This window comes from Martes martes (assembly GCF_963455335.1).
Source record: "Martes martes genome assembly, chromosome: 9".
Lineage (NCBI taxonomy): Eukaryota > Metazoa > Chordata > Mammalia > Carnivora > Mustelidae > Martes > Martes martes.
This window is the reverse complement of record NC_137896.1, coordinates 50,571,008-50,591,297: the sequence shown is the minus strand read 5'-3', so window position 1 is coordinate 50,591,297 and position 20,290 is coordinate 50,571,008. Positions and strand designations below refer to the sequence as shown.

The 20,290-nt window shown below is 49.6% G+C and overlaps 1 protein-coding gene across 1 annotated transcript in view; it reads left to right on the top strand.

The window, feature by feature from the left end:
- NINL (ninein like) overlaps positions 1 to 20,290 on the top strand; it is a 130,913-nt gene that overhangs the window by 87,494 nt on the left and 23,129 nt on the right. The window contains exons 14-20 of the mRNA XM_080813621.1: positions 4,724 to 4,853; positions 7,030 to 7,139; positions 8,090 to 8,418; positions 10,519 to 10,657; positions 11,506 to 11,657; positions 18,529 to 18,633; positions 19,593 to 19,662. Of these exons, the coding sequence (XP_080669747.1) occupies positions 4,724 to 4,853; positions 7,030 to 7,139; positions 8,090 to 8,418; positions 10,519 to 10,657; positions 11,506 to 11,657; positions 18,529 to 18,633; positions 19,593 to 19,662 (1,035 nt within the window). The remainder of the gene's footprint in view (positions 1 to 4,723; positions 4,854 to 7,029; positions 7,140 to 8,089; positions 8,419 to 10,518; positions 10,658 to 11,505; positions 11,658 to 18,528; positions 18,634 to 19,592; positions 19,663 to 20,290) is intronic.

The window sequence follows — 20,290 nt, the reverse complement described above, 5'->3', positions numbered from 1 at the left end:
AATTTGACTTTTTGAAACATCAGAAATATTGTACATGTTAGTGTTAGTTAATCTATTTATTTAGAAATTGGTCTTTCCATTCTTTGACTATTTTTGCTGCTTCAAACTTACATTTAGAGCATTGAAAAAGAACCTTTTTATTGGAAAATAATTTCTAATACATGAAGTTACAAAAGTAGAAACAGTGGCAAGGGCACCTGGATACCCTTTGTCCACATTCCCCTGTTGTTTACATCTTACTCTGTGTGCACATTGTATACTTGCTCGCTGTGTGTGGATGTGCATACACAGGGATTTTCTGAACATCTGGGAGGGACTGACATGCACCATGGGGCCACTCTGCCCCTCAGCAGGTCAGTGCGCTTTTCTGACCGGGCTTAGTCCTACTACCTTGCGGAGGGGTGTGCAGATGCCCCAGAGTTGATTGTTAAGAGTTCATGAGTTTTGGCAGCTTCTTGTTAAACTTTGGAAAGCTTGAAATCAGCTCTGGTGGGAGTTACTTACACCACAGAAATGTGCCAAAGCCAGAAGTCTGGGCTTTTCTTCCTGAAGACCCAGCTTCCCATTCCGCCTAACTGTGGCACACTTAGTAACTTTCTCATTCCTGCTGATACAATACCTTAACCTGCTGGTCATATTTCTGTTTTGTTAGTTAATCTAACAGTGTCCTTTAGACCTTTCCCCCTGCAGTACCGGATCCCACGGAGGGTCACATGCTGCCTTTGGTTGTCTTGAAACATTCCATCTCAGGCCATTCAGGCTGCTGTAACAAAAACGACATAGGCTGGGGGGCTTATAAACAAGAGATTCCGTTCCCACAGTTCTCAACCCCAAGTGGTGAGTTACAGAGACTACCCCAGTGGAGCTGCCTCATGAGATCACTCTATTTGTACTGACAGGGAGATTGCAGGGAGTCATTAAAACCCAAGAGAACAAGGGAAAGCAGGCTCCTTTTAGTAGGGCTTGGGATGAATATTCAGAGGGGATTTTCACATTATAATTAGGCTGAGGGAACTGTGGGTCACTTCTGGCACTTTCTGCTTCATCTGTAGTCCAGCCTCTTCAAATGCTTTTTCCTTTCTAGCAGTTTGTTAGTTTGTTTTTAAAAGGTGAGATTGACAGCTAGGCAGAAGGCTTGAGGAGTTTAGTTCCTAAAAAGTAAGATGAACAGTTAGGCAGAAGCTTTTGCTAGAAATTTCCTGAGCCCTGGGGGTGGGGTTGGGGGGCTCAGGACAGCCGGATGTCTGGTGACAGCTCTTTTCCTGGGACAGACAGAAAGCTGCCTTCAAGGGAGCTCTAGGGTCTCTAACAGGAGGGCACTGATCTGCTTCATGAGGCTCCACCCTCACGACCAGATTAAAGGTCCTGCCTTCAAAACCTTCACCTTGGGTGTGAAGATAACCTGGAATTGGGGGTGGGGAGAGGGCACATCCAATCTACAGGGCTTTCCTCCAGCTTTTGTCTCTGACATGGGTATTTTTAAAGTGATATTTTAAAATATTCTTACTTTGTGTTTTTCTGATATTTCCTTTGGATTAAATTGAGATTATGTGTTTTCAGGGGGACAGCATTGGTGACGTTAATTTTTGATCACCTGGTCAAGGTGTTGCCTAATTTCCCCACTGTATAATTACTGTTTGTTTTTGTTTTTTTTTTTTCCTCCCATGCAACTAAATGAGCAGTCAGTGGGGAGACACGTAAAGACCACATAAACATCCTGTTCTTCATCAGAATTTTCCCTGGGTTTAGTCTCTGCTTCAGTCTTTTACCATGATGGTTGCCAAAGGATGATTTCCCAAGCCCAGCACCCAACTCCACACCTATAAGTTGACCCTTGGAATTCTCCCGTGAGCCAGAGGAGTCCTGCTACTCTGCTGTTTTTGCTGCTAGAGCATCACAGTCAGTCTCCAGATGTGGAGACTTTCAGCCTTCCCCACAGGGCATCACCCAGCCTTTCCAAAGTCACTGCTCAGTGTTTCCCTGTACTTTGTGACCAGGATATTTGTTAGCAAGGAAACCATGCTTTCCCTTGTTGCCAAATCTTTTTCCTACTTAACTATCATTTCAGCTTCTTGTCATTTCCTTCAACTCTGAGTCTCCATTTTCTCAGTGAGGCTGCCTTTGTTAAAGGGGAGTGTTAAGTGTTAATCAGAGTTCTCCGTTGTTTCATGTTTCTGCTGTTGCCTTGGGTGGAACTGTAATGGAGAAGCATGTCCTTGATCAGAAACCCCAAATGTAGATTTTCCCTCTCTGCATTTCCACACTGTTACCCATGGAATGCTTGTGTGTCCCCAAATTCATATGTTGCAGCCTATTCCTGCAGTGTGATGGCCTTAGGAGGTACTGAGCCTTTGGGAGGTGATTAGGTGAAATGTATTAGTGCTTTATATAAGGGATATAGAGAATATCTCTTATATAAGGGATCCCAGAGAGCTCCGCCATCTGTTCCACCATGTAAGGACACAGGAAAAGATGGCCATCTATGAAATGGGAGGCCCTCACCAGACCTTAAATCTGTCAGCACCTTGATCATGGACTCTAACCTCCGGAACTATGAGAACTAAATTTCTGTTCTTGATAAGCCCTGTCTGTGGTATTTTGTTATAGCAGCAGAAATGGACTGAGACACACACCAGCCCTGACCGAGGTCCCCACCATTGCCCATCCCTTGGTGGTTTTTCATCCCCCCCATTATGTGTGTGCTTACCTGGGCCTCGCTTGTAGCTCCAGCCAGCCTGCTGGCACCCTCTTCTTCTCCAATGCTTCCCAGTGCTGCCGTTGAAGTCCCACCCTCCCCTCAGACCCTTAGTACTGCAGGATTCTGGCAATGGGCTTGTTGCCTTTCCTGGCTGGTGTAGTTGCACCTTTGGCACCCATAGGCACCCCAAGTAAATGTGAATCCCTGTGGAATTAGACAGGTGCCTGGCTCCCCAGCCCCACCAGACACCGCTTGTGTAGAGCTGGGGCCCATTGCTGGTGCCCAGGCTGGTGCATGTCACCCTTATCAGTTAGAAGTGGCCACGCTCCCTGCTGTGTCCTCAGAGCACAGACGTCTATCCCTAGTATAGCACATAAGAGAATCTGCTTTCTGGCACTGCTGAATTTCTGGGATGTGTATGTATTTTCAAAATTTCCAATACAAGGTACACATATAATTTTAAGTTTTCCGATAGGCACATTAAAATAATGTAAAAAGTAATAGGTGACATCAATTTTAATATTTTATTTAATTCAGTATATCTACAATGTTACCATTAAATCCTTCTTTTAGAATCCAGTCTTTGAAATTCGGTGTAGATTTTAGGCTGCAGCACACTTCCATTCAGACTCACCACACCTGAGATGCTCGGTGGCCTATGTGGTGAGTGCTGCTTTCTTAGACATCCCAGGGCTGGAGCAGCAGTGACCACAGGCTATGTCAGGAACCAGGGGGTGCTTGCTCTGCTTTGCACACTTGTCCCAAAGCTCTAACTTTCTGCCCTGCCCTTCCCCCCCAGACAGAACTACTTCCTCCATGGGGAAATTTGCATATTTGTCTAGGAGATTCTGAATGAGGTACAATGACCCTCTGTGAATCTGTGCTTCTGATAAGATCTGTGCATAGCCTGTCCCTTCTCCCACCACCTAGAACTGCCACTGAGAGGCTCCTTCTCCAGGGGAGATGCAGTCACAGGCCTGGCGCTGTCCTTCAGGAACAGTTTTGGGAAGATGGGGTTTATTCAATGAGAGCCTCCTGGAGAGGAAACTTAAATAGGATTAAAAAACCAGTGAGGGATGTGGAGCCTTGTGGATGTGCCAGGGGCTGGGCCCCAAGTCCTCTCCATGTGGCCTTAGCTAGCTTGAGCTTCCCCCAGAGAGAATATCCCAAAAGGAGAAGCTAGCTAAAAGCTGCACCCTTGGAAGATGGGGCATCACTTTTGCCATCACTTTTGCCATGGGACAGTCACAGGCCTGCTAGGCTTCCAGAGAAGGAGGACACAGACCCAGAGTCACGAGTGGACACGGCACCACAAACAGCTGTGTTGTGCTGGCTGTGGGACTGTCTGAGAAAGTGACTATTAACTGTACCCTTTCTAGCCATTTGAAAAACAGGTGACCAGGTGTACTTGTTGAGATGTTTCTTTCACGTGTGGACAGAATTACGCTGGTTGCAAATGTGACTCTTCCTCTGAAGCGTTCATGACCCTCCCCAATCCCTCCACTTCCCCCAGTGTGCGTGCTCACCCAAACCCCATCCTTTCTGTTTGGTATGATCATCTTGGCTCTGTGGCCCTTGGTCTGAAGCACCTGGTATCCTCTTGGCTCAGTAGCTGTAGAAAGAACACTTCGCAGATTCAACAGCAGCAGAGGAAAGAATCCCAGAACACATCCTGGGACCCTGCTGTCTCACACCCATGTCACAACATCCCTGGGGTTTTAGCTCTTATGGTTCTCTGTGTCTTCTACACTTCTCCTCAGTTTCCACTCCACTCTTTTTTTTTTCTGAACCCCTCCTGTATATGGAGTGCTCGAAAGTGGTGCAGGGTCCTAGAAGGTCGAGAAGTGGCCCCTGCTTTTGTTTGGCTCACTTAGGAGGCAGGAGGGCCGCTGAAGTGTTGTGTGCTGGCAGTCAGTGCCTGGCACCCGGCTGCTCTCTTGGCAAGCGGGCTTCACACTGCTCTGCTCCTCGCCACTCCTCAGGTGGCTGCTCTGGCTGCAGGGGGTGTCTGGCTCTGCCCTACAGGACCTGCAGGACCACAATGACGAGCTGCAGGCTGCACTGGAAGGCCTGCAGGCACGGTTGCCCCCAAGCTGGCATAGCCAGCCCCATGCTCAGCCAGAGGAACGGCTCCTCTCTGGACATAGACCAGCAGGTAGGATCTGAGTCCTGGGAGGTGATGGGTAGTGTGCTCCTGCTGTGGATGTCTGTCTTCCCCCCACTGCACGAGCTTCCCCCTGGTCCAGGAGGACTCTGCAGGAGTGGGGGGCCAGCTGCCCAGCCTGTCAGGCTTCCAAGGGATCATGTGTCCTTTGAGTGGCCACATGTGGGAGAAGGGCCTGTAACCCAAGGCCAGGGATAGTACCCACAGCGCCCCCCGCCCCAAAAGGGAGGTAGAGGAGGGAGGAGGGTAAGGGTTTTTCAGTTTGGGTGGAATGATGAAGTTTATGATTACCTGGTAGTGACCTCAGGACAGGCATGTCCTAGTGGGCCTCTTCGGTCGTGGGGAGGATCCAAAGAGATGCCCTGGGGTGAGTGTTCAGCATGCGTCGGACATAGTCATCTAGGTAAGGGAGGAGGGGAGGCTGGAGTGAGCAGGGTGAGCAGGGTGATGGTGTCCCAGCCCCGCTCAGAGCCTGATGCTCAGCATGACGTCTGGTGTTGGGTCTGTGACAGCTCTCAGAGAGGGAAGGTAAATACATAAAATGTGTCAGAGACTCCTGATATTCACAGAGGCCTCATGTGGACTGCAGCAGAGAGGGCTGACATTTACTCCCTGGAAGGTATGGAAAGGGTTGAGGTGGAGTGCAGCTGTGACACCCCAGAAGGCCCGGCTCCGTCCTCCTATGCATAGCACTGACACGGAAGGAGTTACCTGACAAAGACCAGAGCTTCACGCTCCTTAACTCTTCAGCCTGTGCAGTTTGGGACAAGCTCTAAGTACCAAGAGGCCCAGTGTGCGATGTTTAAGGGGCACTCTCTTTGTCACTGGGGGAGTGTGGGTTGCACAGAACGTGGGATGCTTGTCCAGAGCTAACAGCCAGATCCCAGGGAGCAACAGAGCTAGGGACCTGTACCTTAGGTGGCCCTTGTCCAAAAGACCTTCTGCTGGGGCACCAGAAGACAGCCCTAGCCACTGACTCCCCCCACCAGGGCCCTTTCTATTCCCTTTTGCCCCCCACCACCCTCCCTCTGAACACAGAATTTCTGTCAGCCCCTTCAAAGGAAGAGGGCTCTGCTGCCACAGGAGTTTTGGTAGAAGGGCTGTGTGGATCATGGCGGCCATACCATTACTGCTTCCAGCTGGAGCCACTCCTGCCAGCAGCCCATTCACCTGGACCTACTTGGCCAGAACCAGGTGGCAGATCCGGCTTACAAGTCAGGGGCTGCCTTCTTTACCAAGGTGCTTATCCTGAATTCTCTAGGCCCCAAGACCCTCACTCTAACAGTTTTTTCATGGCAAATTGTTAAGCGGTGTGTCATCTCCCTTCACTTTCCCAGCCTCAGACGAACACAAAACCTGAGCAGTGGCCAAAACTCACATTCTGAGTCAGCCCTTTGGCATGTTACTCAGTAGCATCAGGAGTCCCTGGTGCCCCGGGCGGTGAGGGGGGTGGTGGTGCTTGTGGTTCCACAGGCGCCTTGCAACGTAAGCAAGAACATCTGATACTGTCAGTGAGGAGAATCCTCAGGAGTAAGGGGTCGCTCATGTCCCCTTTCATGTGATCTGCCAGAACTCTGGCTCATGAGTATTTATTATACCCAACATATTTGTTGAAAAGCCATGTATTATCATGTAATAGTAAGTAACATAAAGCCTCCAAGAAAAGGGCATAGCCAGAATAAAAAGCTTGAAGAAAAGAAAAGCTAGTGCCTCGTCATAAAGCGCTGACTGCCACAGTTCGCCATTGCTTGGTCTTCCCAGTTCCTCCGTGCACCTGGCGTCATCGGGGAACAGAATTCAGGGAGCAGTAAACGTACCATGCACAACATCTTTTAGGGAATCCAAGGGCCTGACAGATCTGCAGGGAGCCTCCTGCTTATATCATTGAGTAGTGTGTGTTCTGGCAAAGACTCGGAATGCTGATTTCTAAAGAGCTGCTACCTTGAGAACTCAACATTGCTTGTGGAAACCCACCAGGGTCAGCTTTCTCTGCCAGCACCACATTGCTCTTGCAGAAAGGGCCCATGGAGGATTGTGCATGGTAGGGGGCATGGTGGGAGAAGACTGGGCTGAATACTCAGTGCCAGCCAAATGTCAGATTGGAGGGCTGGGAATGGCCCTCGGCATCCTCAGCAGGGTGGAAATGGGAACGTCTCCTTGTTTGCAGGCATCATTTCATTTGTTGGTGACTCCATTCCAGTGAGTTTAGAAACGGAGATAATGGTGGAGCAGGTGAAGGAACACTGCCAAGACCTCAAGATCCAGCTGGAGACCAAGGTCAGGGCGGGTAAGGGTGGCCACAGGGACACAGAGGAGCCTTGTGCCACATGCTGGAAAGCTTCACTCGTGTGTGCATGTTTCCATGTGCGCCCTAGATCCTGTGCCCCTTAGGAAGCCTGTTCAGGGACAGGAGATTGTGGGGAAATGTAAATAAATATTTTGCCTCACACCTTCTTTGGAAGGAGGCAGGAGAAGAGGAATGACCAGTAAAGGGAGGGAGTGGGGTTATGGGTCCCCAAGTGTCACAGGGGTCACCCTGAGACCAGACCCCCGCCCACACTGCCATCAGGAAATTACAGCTTCCATCTGTGTTCTAAGCTGATGTGACCCTGGGATTGCCCTTTGTGGGGTACTCTGTGGCCTTGTGGCCAGGACCATGGCTGAGTCTGTCTTCTTAGATGAGCTTGTCCTCTGCTCCATTAGCAGACTGGTGGTGGGGTTTTACTGAGGGACATCTCCATGACTTGTTTCCACAATTTGTTATCAGCAAGATGGGATTGCCTATCCTGGGCTTGTGCCTCTGGGCTCTCTGGATGCATTAGCTAGACACTCCTGCAGTGGTCATGCCCTGGGGGCCAGAGGATGTTCAGAGCCATGCACTGGTCTCAGGAAGGATCCGCAGTTCTCTCAGTTGTCCCACTGTCTGTCCTCCGGACGGCCGGGCCAGGCATCTGGCCCAACGTGATCCTAACCTCTGTTACCCATCTGCTGGACCTTCCTCTTGGGGCCCTTGTGAAGGTTACGGGAGACAACAGAGCCCGAAACCAGCACCAGGAGAGGCTCCACTGACCTTAGCACTGCTCTTTCCTTTCACAGGCCCTTGTACTTTGGGTCTGGGCCACGATTCTCTGGGTGTCATGCCTAGAGGTCCGGTATTTCTGTGTTGTGTTGTCCAGTAAGTCATTTTCAGGACTCCTGATCAGCGCTGCTCCCATTTCTCTTTTCAGGTCAATTCCTATGAAAGGGAAATGGAAGCGATGAGAAGGGACTTCATGAAGGAGAGGGAGGAGATGCAGCAGGCCTTCAGGCTTGAGGTCCACATGTTGGAGTGCCGGAGGGCCAACCTGGAGGTCCTGCTTGGGAAGTCTCAGGAGCTCATCCGAGGCCTGCAGGACCAGCTCCAGCAGGTGACCTGCGGCCCTCTGCCGGAGAGGGCGGGCTTGGGGCAGTGCTGCATGCAGGCGCTGTCTGGCCCGGCTGGGCCGCTGGCCCAAAAGCAGGACCCACTGGAGCAGGAGCAGCGCCAGAGGCATCGGACTGAGCTGCCGCAAGTCAGGTTAGGTGCTGCGTCCTTTCAGGATCTTACATCTAGTGGTGCTTGCCAAGAATCCAGACTTGAAATTTCGTCAAGCAACCTGCTCAGAATCTTAGTGCCTTCTAAAGGGGTGCTTTTTCTTGGGGGCAGTTAGGTGGGCATTGAAAGAACAGGTCAGGAGTGCATGGGTGGCTCATTCAGTTAAGTGTTAGACTCTTGGTTTCAGCTCAGGTCGTGCTCTCAGGCAGGCACAACTGAGCCCCTCATCAGGCTGCATGCTCAGTGCTGTCTGCTTGAGATTCTCTGTCTTCCTCTCTCTCTTCCCCTCCCCGCACTCACATGCACTCCCCTCCCCCGCTCTCTAAATAATAAAGGAATAAAATAAAATAGAAAGAAAGAACAGGTTATCAGGTAGGGATTGTCCCTTTGTATTAAAAATATGTGTTAACTAGAGCCTAGGAGTTAAAATTCCTTGTAGAATTTTGCCTCACACTTGGAAAGGGCAGATGTTCTTCCTTTAGGATCTCATTCTAATAATTCTAATAATTCTAATAATTCTTTAGTATCTCATCCTTTAGTATCTCATTCTTCCTTTAGTATCTCATTTTCTAGGACATGGTATTATAGGACATGAGCAAATGGATACAAGTTCTAAAACCCCTAAAACAATGGAAAAAACAAGTAATTTGGGTTAGCAAGTTTCTTGGAAAGGCCAGAAGTTATGAGAAAAGGAGAGGAAAGGTTTATTTGGAAAACTGGAATATGGCATCTTGTGTCCAACAGTGTCATAGTTACATGAGACTTATCCATGTGTCCATTCCTTATTGAGTGGGTCTGAGTTGGTAGAGTGAGTGACTAGTTATTTTAGCCATGGCGCTAGTTAGTCAGCCCCTCCATGTCCTGAGGGGTGTCTAGGACCCACCTGGCTCGGGAGGGGATGACCTCGCCCAGCATATGTTGACCCAGTGCTGAGCAGATGGCTCATAGTGGAGGGGTCCACTGCACCATGCTCCTCACGGAGGGGCTGTGCAGGGCTCGGTGGGGTTCAGTGTTGGAGCTGAGTGCATGTGGCCTCAGTCACCCCCTGCTTGCAGGATTTTGACAGCCTTTATGTAGAGACCATGCCCTCCAATGTGGGTGGGTGTACTCTCCCCTTTGGCTCAGTGATTGGAGGTAGCCCGAGTACATTGGATGTGCTGTGAAAGAACCAGACCACCCCCCCCCCAAGTCTGTGGGTGCTTCTTCCTGCCTGTAGTCGGATGACACCAGTGGAGGGCCCCCAGGCCCTCAGGGGTCAATGGAAACTCACTCTCCTACAGGATGATAAAGGTCATTTTTAAGTCATGTGCTTCCTCTGAGTTTTATTTTCTCTTAAACCCTAGAGCTGTGCCCCCACTGGCAGCAGATGGGCCCTTGTAGGGTAGCCCCTTCCGCCAGCCTGTGCCAGTCATCTGGAGGACCTGCTTGCTGCTCACAGTCTCTCCCTGGGCTGGAGCTAGAGCCACATCTGGCCACGTGTCCTGTTCTCAGGCTGACGCCAGCCAGGAACAGCAAACATGTCTTTAATGCCCTCACCTCAGCTGGGACTCCACTCTCCCAGGGCCGTGAAGGCCTGGTGCCCAGCAACTGAACCGACTTTTCAAGAGGAGCTTTAACTGTAGGCGAGATACACACATCTCAATAAAGTTTTAGACCAGCACTGTCCTTAGTACTTCCTGTGATGGGGGACACGTCCTGTGTCTTCTCTGTCCCTGATGGCAGCCACCAGCCGTGCATGGCTACTGAACTCTGGACATGTGGCCCACATGACTCAGATTCTGAGTTTTTATCCTATTTAGTTATAATCAGCTTCCACTTGAATAGTTATATATGTGAATGGTTTCGTGTCAGCTTCTAAATGTAGAACCCAACCCCACTTAGGGCACATCCTCCCATAGACCCTCCACGGAGGGTCCCAGGGCATGGACGGAGCACTGGGTGCATGGGGGGTGAGGGGAAGAGCAGGCAGAGGAGGTCTGCGGTCAGGACAAGAGGAGCCTGTGAGGAGGCCTTTCCAACCCAGGGGTAGGACTGGGCCTGGAGCTGTGCCCACAGTACCTGTGACATGCTCTGTTTCTGTAGGAAAGAGGCTGAAGTTGTGCAGAACTACGAGCTCTCAAGGATGCAAGCCCAGCAGGCTGCCCACTGTAAGCTCTTAGTGCTGCAGCCTCGGCAGGAGAAGGAAGAGGTGCTACTGAGCCCCCTGCTGCAAGTCCACGAGGTAACCAGGAGGAGCAGAGGCAGGGCAGGGGGTGACTTCCGCGTTGGGGAAGTCAGCTGTTGAAGCTGCAGGAGCTGACAGGCAGAGAACAGGGGGAGCTTTGTAAGCCCTTCGCCCTGAAGGAGGAGAGGCTGGAGTTCGCCTGGAGGAAGTAAATGGAAAGAATTGTATGGGAAACAGACATAGTGTGGGCCTGTCTGTGGGATTGGTCAGCCGTGGCAGATCAGGAGCAGGAGGGGACAGGTGGCCCCACGCCCTTCTCTGCAGGCAGGAGGGGGCAGCCCCTGGCCTGGCTGGAACCTGGTGATGGGTGTGGCCGTGGGCAAACCAGGGGCAGAGATGTGCCAGGCCAGCTCCTGTGCCATGTGAATGCTGAGCAGAGCCCAGCCCTGGCCCATGAAGGGCCCTTGGAGAGCCTTGGCCTCAGAGAGGATGGTCAGCATGTGCTCATTGCCAAAGAGGTGGCTTTGGCTCCCCCTGAGAGGTGGGCACAGGTGCACCCACGTAGGGTAGACAGGAGAGCGGTTCTGGGGGAGCCAGTGCCTCCTGCCGGCGGCTCAGCTGGTCTGAAGCCAGATTGAAGCATAGGAGCTGCTCTGTGGAACAGGAGGAGATGCTTTACCAGCTCACCCCCCAGCAGTGGGCAGAGGAGAGACTGAGAGGTCGCTGGCTGTTCTAGAGTGAGCTAGGCACCTGAGTGGGGGGCTGGTCCCCACAGGGAGCCAAGGGCAGACTGTGGAGGAGCAGGGCCAGCCTGGGGAGAGCAGCCTGGAGCAGGGGCTGCAGCACAGCAGGGACAAGGCCAAGGAGGGCACTCGCTTCCCCAGCCCCACCTCATTGGTCCCCAGGTGGCCGGGCAGGAGCAGCTCAAGGCCCTGCAGGAGGAAGAGGCCAACACGGCCCTGGAGAGAGAGAAGGATGACATGAAAACCAAACTTCTGCAGCTGGAAGATGTCGTCTGGGCTCTTGAAAAAGAAGCAGATTCGAGAAAGAACAACAGGTGTGGTTTCTACCCATTCGTAGAATGTCGGGCTACACCCTCTAACCTCTCACCTCCCGCTCCACTGCATGGGCCTTGGCACAGCTGCTGAAGGGAATTATGTAACCATTGTGCCTGTGCAGGGGTCATAAGCCTGGCCCTGACCCCAGGCATCCCAGAGGTCGCCACATGCCCAGTGAGTGGGTGAGGGCAGAGCTGGGCCTTTCTGGGCGGCTCCACTGATGTCCCCTGCTCTTGTCCTTAGGAAGTCCTTGCTAGTCTCACAAGGACAAAGACTGCCTGGAGCCCCACTTCAGTCCTGGGTCGCCTGAGCCCTCTTTTTGCTGGCTTTGAGCAGGACCCACCACTTTGCCCCACCAGCATACGCTCCAGGCACTGTCCTTGAACTGCAAGTTCCTGAGCTTTGTGATGGGGCAGGAGACAAGACCGTCCAGCCCAGGCACCTCCTGAGAGGCTCGGGCTGGGGCATGAGTGCCCCAGGGGTTCAGGATGCTGCTGCAGTTGATCCCTTCAGGGAAGCCTCCAGCTGGGGAGGTGGCCTGGAGATGTTGGTCTGTGGGCCAAGTTCAGAGAATGCATCCAGGCCCTCCTTCCCGGGGTTCCCTGAGGGACTTAGGCTGACACATGCTCTTTCTCAGAAGCCCGGAATTCTAGAGACTAGGCTTTTCCAGATGCTGCAGCACATGGCCTTAGATGTTTTTCTGGCTACTCTGGAGATGGAAGGCTTCCCTGGGAGATGTTACGGGTACTGGCACGCCAGGCACAGCCATGTGATATGGTCCGTGCTCTGTGTGCAGTGTCACTTGGTCCCATGACCCCTGCACAGCACACCTGTGTGGGGCCCACTTCCTGTGGAGATGGAGGCTCCGTGAGGTATTGTTTCACTTGTCAAGTAGGTGATGCCGGCTCCCAGCAGACCCAGGCCTGTCTTGGAGCATGATCATAGGTGTGTGGTGAGACCTACAGTCCAGCTCAGGCATCAGCTCCTGCTATCTGGGTGACCATGAGGAGAAAAAAGATTATGTGGGATTGACATGAAACCAAAAGGAGGCAATGTCAAGGCACCACTCAGCTTGAGACAAAACATTAGCATAGCTAGAAGCCTCCTAGGCACAAGGTCTCCTCACCTCCCGGAGATACCATTACTTGATGTCCCTGCTTCTTACGTGGGTGTCTCTAAACCACAGAGCACCTTGTCTGTGGTGGCCTGTCTTCTCAATTTCGTCACCCATGGAGTGCAGAGGATGCCCTCCCCCAGAGGGTCTGGAGCACGAAATGAATGTAGAACACATACTTACTATCCTGGGTGCTCCACAGCAAGTCCCTGACACCCAGAGGCTGGTCTTAGACCCTGCAGACACACCTGTTCTGGGCACGAGTCTGTGACAGGACCCAGGCATGCTCAGAAGCAGCCCAGCACCTTGAGCCTGTTGACCCCACAACTAAAGTCACAGTTGTAGTCTCAGGAGGGTCTTCACCCCTTGACAGTGCTTATGGGGCATCTTCTGTGTGGGGCACAGCTAGAGATCACAGCAGGCTGCAAGACAGGTATACAGCTTTGGGTCTGTGGGGGAGGTGCCGTGCTTCCTGTGTGTCTCTGTGTCAGGGAGAAACGTGCTGCTGTGTTTCAAGTATGAGGAAACTTAAAGGCCGTGCTGCTGAGACCGTGTACATTTCCCAGAGACATGTGCACGAATAGTGAAAGCCTAAGAAAATATATAGAAATGACCAGCCCAAATTCAAGCTGGTAGTTTTCTTGGAGGAGAGGTGTTCAGGTCTGGGAAGGTGGAGGAGGGCCTGGGGAAGGAGCAGACTTTGCCCAGGGTAGAGGGCTTTGGGGAGCAAGGAGATGGCTATGCAGAAGGGAATGTGGGTGGGAGCCCCCTCTTGCGGGCATGAGGAGGGCTTTTGGGAGGCCGGCTGCTGGGGCCCTGAGGTGGGCAGCTATGGAAACGTGCTCTTTGTTAGCCAGGGAAAGAAGATTGGATTGCAGGAGTTGTAGGGTAGGTGTGTAGAAGGAGGTGGGTAGAGGGCAGGAGGAGGCAGTTACTGCAGCTGTCCAGGCAAGAAGTGACAGTTGCTGGGGGCCGGAGTGATAGCATCAGAGGTGCAGGAAGTCACCTTTCAGGAGTGTGGAAGCCAAGACGATGTGGTATAGGAGGATGGGATTTTCCCAGGGAAGTTGGAAGTGGGCCCCAGAGCAGTCGGAGGACTCCCTGGAAATGCCACTGACCAAGAAAAGGGGAGGGCAGCATTCAGTTACACTGAGGAGCCTGTGGTGTCTCCTTTGGAGTGAGGTAGGTGGAGAGTTGAGGAAGGAGCCCCCCAGAGGAAGGAGAAGCCAAGGAGCTGTGTCTTTAGGGGAAGTATCCCACAAGGAGAGAGGAACACTTGTCTCCAGGGAGCTTGAGAGGCCAGTTCACACAAGACGCGCCGCCTGCAGGAGTCCACTGTGTTCAGCAACATGCAGGCGCTTCCGGAGCCCACCGGCGTCCCTCACCCCCAAGCTGGGTCCCCAGCCCCTGCTCTGTGAGGGCAGGTTTGTCCCTAGCACCAGACAGTGGACCAACCCCTGGCCACAACTCCCAGTATATTGGCCTTGTGGCCAGTTGTAAGAAAACACATGGGACCACCTTCCAAACCCACACCAGAGCCGGTGTTGGTGGGGTAGTGATGAGCATAGCTGCCTTCCAAACCCACACTAGCTGTAGGCACCTTGGCTGGCAGAGCTCATACCTGCAGGATCTTAAAGGCCTTTGTGGAGATTTGGGCCTTTATCAAGGAGAAAGCAAAGTGCAGAGAGTGACATGACCAGATTTAGACCGTGACAGAGTCTCTGCCAGTAGCTTAGAGAACAGAAGTGGTCTGAAGGCTCACGTGGCTGAATTCATCCACGGTTACCTCTCCTATTGCTATTTTGCTGTATGCGCAGTTCCACACACACCCTTTTTAAATTCTTTCTGAATCATTGGAGATAATTGCAGACATTATGATACTTTACTGCTAAATATTTCAATATGTTATTTTTTTCCTAAAGATTTTATTTACTTATTAGAGAGATAGAGAGAGACCACAAGTAGGCAGAGCAGCAGGCAGAGGAGGAGGGAGAAGCAGGCTCTCCGCTGAGCAGGGAGCCCGATTTGGGGCTCGATCCCAGGACTCTGGGATTGTGACCTGAGCCAAAGGCAGCCGCTTAACCAACTGAGCCACCCAGGTGCCCCGTCAACATGTTACTTTGTAAGAACAAGAAGTTCTCTTGCATATGCACAGTATTGTTAGCACATGCAGGAAGTTTAATTCAAACACACTGCTATTTTTAATTTGCACTCCACTTCCAGATTTTGCCAGTTGTTTTAGTGTGTTCTTTGTAGTTTGTCCACCTACTCCAGATCTAAGCAAGGATCATGGTATGCATTTAGTTATCATTTCTTTTTAATATCCTTTAAGTGTATCAGTCTTCTTAAATTAGTTTTTCTGTCAGTGGATACTGACTTTTTTATATATTAAGTACACATAATATAAAATTGACCATTTTAACCACATAATTTAGTGGCATTAAACATGTGCCACGTGTAACTATCACCACTTTCTACTTCCAAAACTTTCTCATCATTCCAACCAGAAACTCTCTATTAAATGATGATAATTGCTAGTATTTTGTAAGGATTTTAGCATCAGTATTGGTCTATAGTTTTCCTGTAAGAGTTTGAGAAAGATTAGCATGTTCTTCTTTAAATGTTTGGTTGGGTGGCTCAGTTGGTTGAGTGTCCGACTGTTGGTTTTGGCACAGATCATGATCTCAGGGTCCTGGGTTAGAATGCCGTGCCTGGCTAAGGATTCTCTCTCCCTCTTTGCCGCTCCCCGCACTCACAAGCATGCTCTCTCTCTCTCAAATAAATCTTAAAAAAAAAAAAAAAAAAAGATTCCACTGTTGACATTGGGTAGTCTACTCTGTCTAGTTGTTGCTCTGTGTGTGTATTAGTTTCCTACTGATGCTATAACTAATTACCACTATTACTAAGTTAATGGCTTAAAACAACACAATTTATGATTTTACAGTTTTGGAGCTCTGAAGTCTGAAATGGTTATGACTGGACTAAGATTAAGATGTTGGCAGGGTTGCCTTCCTTCCTGGTGGCTCTAGAAGAGAATCACTGTTCTCGTGTTTTCCAGCCTCTGTGGGCCACTCGCATTCCTTGTTTCTGGCCCCCTTCCATCATTAAAGCCAGTGATGACTGGTCAGGTCCACCTGACATCACATCACTCTGACACCCATGCTCCTCCCTCCCTCTTCCACGTTTCAGGATGCTGTGATTACATTGGGCCCACCAGGATGATCCAGGAGCTATAATTGTAGTACATTCATATGGTTCGTTGCTGTGGATTGTTTTGTTGTGTGAACATACCACAGTTTACTCATTCACTTGTGGATGGGCATGTGAATAGTGTTTAGTTTCGGTCAGCACAAATAGTACTCTAAGAAAGTTCTTATCTGTGTCTTTTGGAGCATTTATGTTGGGTTGTGCCTAAGAATGGAATTGTCATGTCATAGGGCAGGGATGTGGTTTTCTTTCTACTCATCCAGCTTAGAAAAACATTGTACCCATTGAAATTGTGTCTAATGAAAATTTCTCAGCCATTATTTTTGAAACATTGCTTCTTCTCTCACTCTACAATTAGATGTATGTTGTTAGATCTTTTCAATTTTCCTCCATTTCTTCCCTTCCATGTCTTTTATCTTCTTTTCTCCCTTGTCGCATTCTGGGTGCTTTCTTCCCCTATCTCTGTGTTCCAGGTCAGTAATTCTTCCTTCAGCTGTCTAAATCTCCCATTTAACTTATTCAGTGAGATTTTATTTTGACATTGCCTTTTTTTTCCATTTCCAAAAGCCAATTTTTGTCCTGTTTGGTCTGATCATTTTTGATATTTTCTTATTGCCTTTTTATTTTTTTATTTCCATTTTTATTATGTAAACATTTTATAATTTTGTCCTTAGTTTGTGTCTGATAAATCTAATATCTGAGGTTCCCATGAGATCTAATCTGCTGTTTTGCTTCTGCTGCCCCTCAGAGGTTCCTTTCTGATGTGGTGATCTTTGATTGTGAACTCAGGTTTATGTGATGTTAATCTCTGGGAATCTCCAGAACTGTAGTAGAGGATGCTTTCTGAAGAAAGGGCGGATGTTGCTTTTGCTGAGAATTGGGAGCCTGCTAATCTGGGACCACTTTAACTTCCTCTAGGGCACTGGCTTAGTAGTAATCCACAGTGTGGTTTTTCCATGCTGCTGATGGCAGTGCTGACATAGGCATTGGCCTCAGGGTAACCCTATCTTTGTGTGGCTCAATGCTCACAGCTGGGGTTTTAGCTTCGAGATTTTTGTTTTATTAGGGGGCCCTTGGAGGTTTCCATTATCTTCTGTGAGGACAATAACCCCTTTGTATGATGAGCCTCACATAGCTCTAGTTGCTTGGTGTGGTGAGAGGGGATGGGATGGGACAACCATTGGCGTATCTGAGGTCCAGGAAGCTGGAAGTGGAACCCCAACCCCAACCCCAACACACACAGCTGCCCTGAATCAATTTGTCTTCCAACCTGGAGCCAGAGTGGCAGTTTCCAAACACAGACCTCATTTGTTTCACTCCTCTGCTTGAAACCATTTTCTGCTTTAAAAATTCCAGTGACTTTCCTTTCTCTTTTTCTCTTTAGTTCCTCATGAGATAAAATGAAGTTCCATTTATGTGTATGAAGGAGACACTTAACATTTGGTATTATAAGCATATTACATTAAATAAATATAATAAGACCATGTGGCTTTGAGTATTTTTAAATTGAAAAAATTAGAAGATAATGCCAGATAGGGGACCTATGGGGATGGGGGGAGACAAATGTCAGACCAGCATCTAGTAAGAGTAAATTGCTGTGTGTGGTTGGGGGCGGGGTATCTGAGTGGCTTAGTCAATTAAGTGTCTGCCTTCAGCTCAAGTCATGATCTCAGGGTCCTGGGATCAAGCCCCGTGTCAGGCTCTGCACTTAGTGAGGAGTCTGCTTCTCCCTCTCCCCCTCCCCTTGCATGTGCACACTCTCTCTCTCAAGTAAATAAAGTAAAAAAAAAAAAAAAGAATAAATTTCTTGGGCAGTAAATATGGGTTTTAAGCTGCCTCATTTGTGATCTTTACTGGTAAATTGCTTATCTGTCATATGTCATTGGTGTTACCCAAGTGGAGATCTCTAAGTTACTAGAAAGCAAAGGTGGCTCCAGGCAGACTTGGTTCATGTCAAATTACTCTTGCTTGCTCTTTCCCATTGAGGGATCCATCTTGCACCATGTGAGCATCTCCCCAGTTTTCTCCTCCCTCGTGCTGACCTCAGAGTGTATGATGCAGGTAGCGCTCTCTAAAGAGGAGAATGTGTTTTGGTCTTCTGATCCTTTGTGTTCCTTAGCTCCATGCTAGAGTTCTCTGGTGGGGGAATGACCATCCTTGCAGTAACCTAAGAACCCACAGCCAGCATTGTGCATTGATACCAACCATGAGCACACTCATTTTAGTTAATGGTTGTAAGATGTGGTAACAGGTCAGCTGTAACATGAAGTAAACAGAGCCGAGGTGGTGAATACATTGATGAGTTGTTGATTCCGTGACTGTTTTAGAAGCTAAGAAAGTTTTGTTTTCTGTAGCTTATTGCTTGGGAGATGCAAACCATAGCAGGTTAGCAGTGTATAAAGGAAAAGGAACAGTGTGCTCTGTGCCATCCAGGGATGTTGCAGGGTCCACCATGACTTCCACCTACAAGACCATATGCATGTAAACTATGGATTGCGGCCAGCTCCTGGGCTCCCCATGCTTACCAAGCATGGTAATTTTTTATGCAGAATCGAGTTGGATAGGCTTTCTGAAGAAAATGCATTGTTGAAAAATGAGCTGGGAAGGATTCAGCAAGAGCTCGAAGCTGCAGAAAGGACAAATGATGCTCAGAGGTAAGGGCCTTGGCTCTGTGGTTCTGCCCGGATTCCAGTTTGCAACATGCTTTGCCCTTTGTACAATGAGCTTTGAAGGTGTTGCTGGGGAAAGTGGGAAGTGTTCAGGCGCGTGGGTGGCTCAGCCTGTTGAGTGTCTAGACACCTGTGTGTGGAAGGGGAGTGGCTTTCTGCTTTCAATACCATAGTCTTATAGTCTTATCCAAGGACAGTTTGACCTTTTTTTTTTCCCCCAACAATGAAATTAAAGATTATTAAAGTATGGCATCCAGACCAGGTGGTCCACAAGTGATTGCTGTTAGATTATAGCAAGTCTGAAATCTAGAAGTTTTTTTCCCCTCTAGAAACCGCTGTTTCCCTGGATCCCTGGGTGGCTCAGCTGGTTAAGCATCTGCCTTCATCCCAGGTCATGGTCCCAGGAGCCCAGGATTAAGCCCCAAGTTGGTCTCCCTGCTCAGCAGGGAGTCTGCATCTCCCTCTCCCTCTGCCCCTCCCCCTGTTAGTGCTCATGCTCTATCTCAAATAAATAAATAACATCTTTAAAAAAGAAAGAAAGAAAGAAACCATTGTTTCCCTTATTTGCTGCCAGGAAGTTTTACATTTACAAGAGACACCAACAGATACAAGGCTGTTTTAGTCCTGCCTATGCTGCTGGGTGTGAACGGTCACATTTTGCTAATGAGGTCTTATTTTGTGTGACCGAGAAATGCCGTGGAGGTTCTTACCGTGTTCCTGCAGTAGTGACAGTGTTCCTCTGGTTCCCAGGGTCGGGGTCCTGACTGGGTGGGCAGTGGCAGTAGTGGAGAACAGTGGCAGGGTGGTGGCTTGGGGGGTCCCAGGAGCAGGCGTGAGAGTCTGTTCTGCAGCTGCAATCCCCGAGCCCCCACTGTTTGGGGGCAATGACAGGGACAAAAGAACCTGGCTGCTCAGTGACACTGTACATTTTGTTTCTTCAACAGGAAGGAAATCGAGGTTTTAAAGAGAGACCAGGAAAAGAGCTGCTCTGAAGTGGAAGAACTCAACAAACAGGTCAGGTGTTGACACCCACATGACACTAACATCAACGCTTTTCTTTTTAGTTTGAAGTAATTTCAGATTTTCAAAAAGGAAGGACAGAAATTTTTTCTGGAAGATCTGAGAGTTGCCAGCCCATCCACCCCTTCCCCGGCTCAAAGTTGGGATGTTAACATGGGTGCAGAAGTGCCACCAGAGCCCCCACCTCCCTGAGCTTTGCCAGCTGTCCCCTCACCTTCAGAATCACGGGGCTCCCTCCGTCAGTCCTTGGTTTTTAGGACCAGGGCACTTTTGGAGATTATAAGCAGTTCTTTTCTAGGAAGGTCCTCAGTTTGGGTTGTATGATGTTCCCTTTAGATTATGCTTCTTCAGCATGATTTGTCCCACTCCTAGTGAGGTCAGCTTTGATTCCTGGTTGGGTGGTGTTGGCTGGGCTTCTCCATGGTAAGCTTACTTTTTCCTTTGTAATTGGTGAGTGTTGTATGGGTAGATGCTTTGATATTATGTAAATACCCTGTTCCCCATCAAACTCTCATCCCCTTATTTTAGCATCCTTTGTTTCTTGCTGTGATGGTGGCCAGTTGGTAACTACTCTCTTGGGAACTAATCTTATTGGTATTCTAGTATAAGGAAGAGCTTTCTT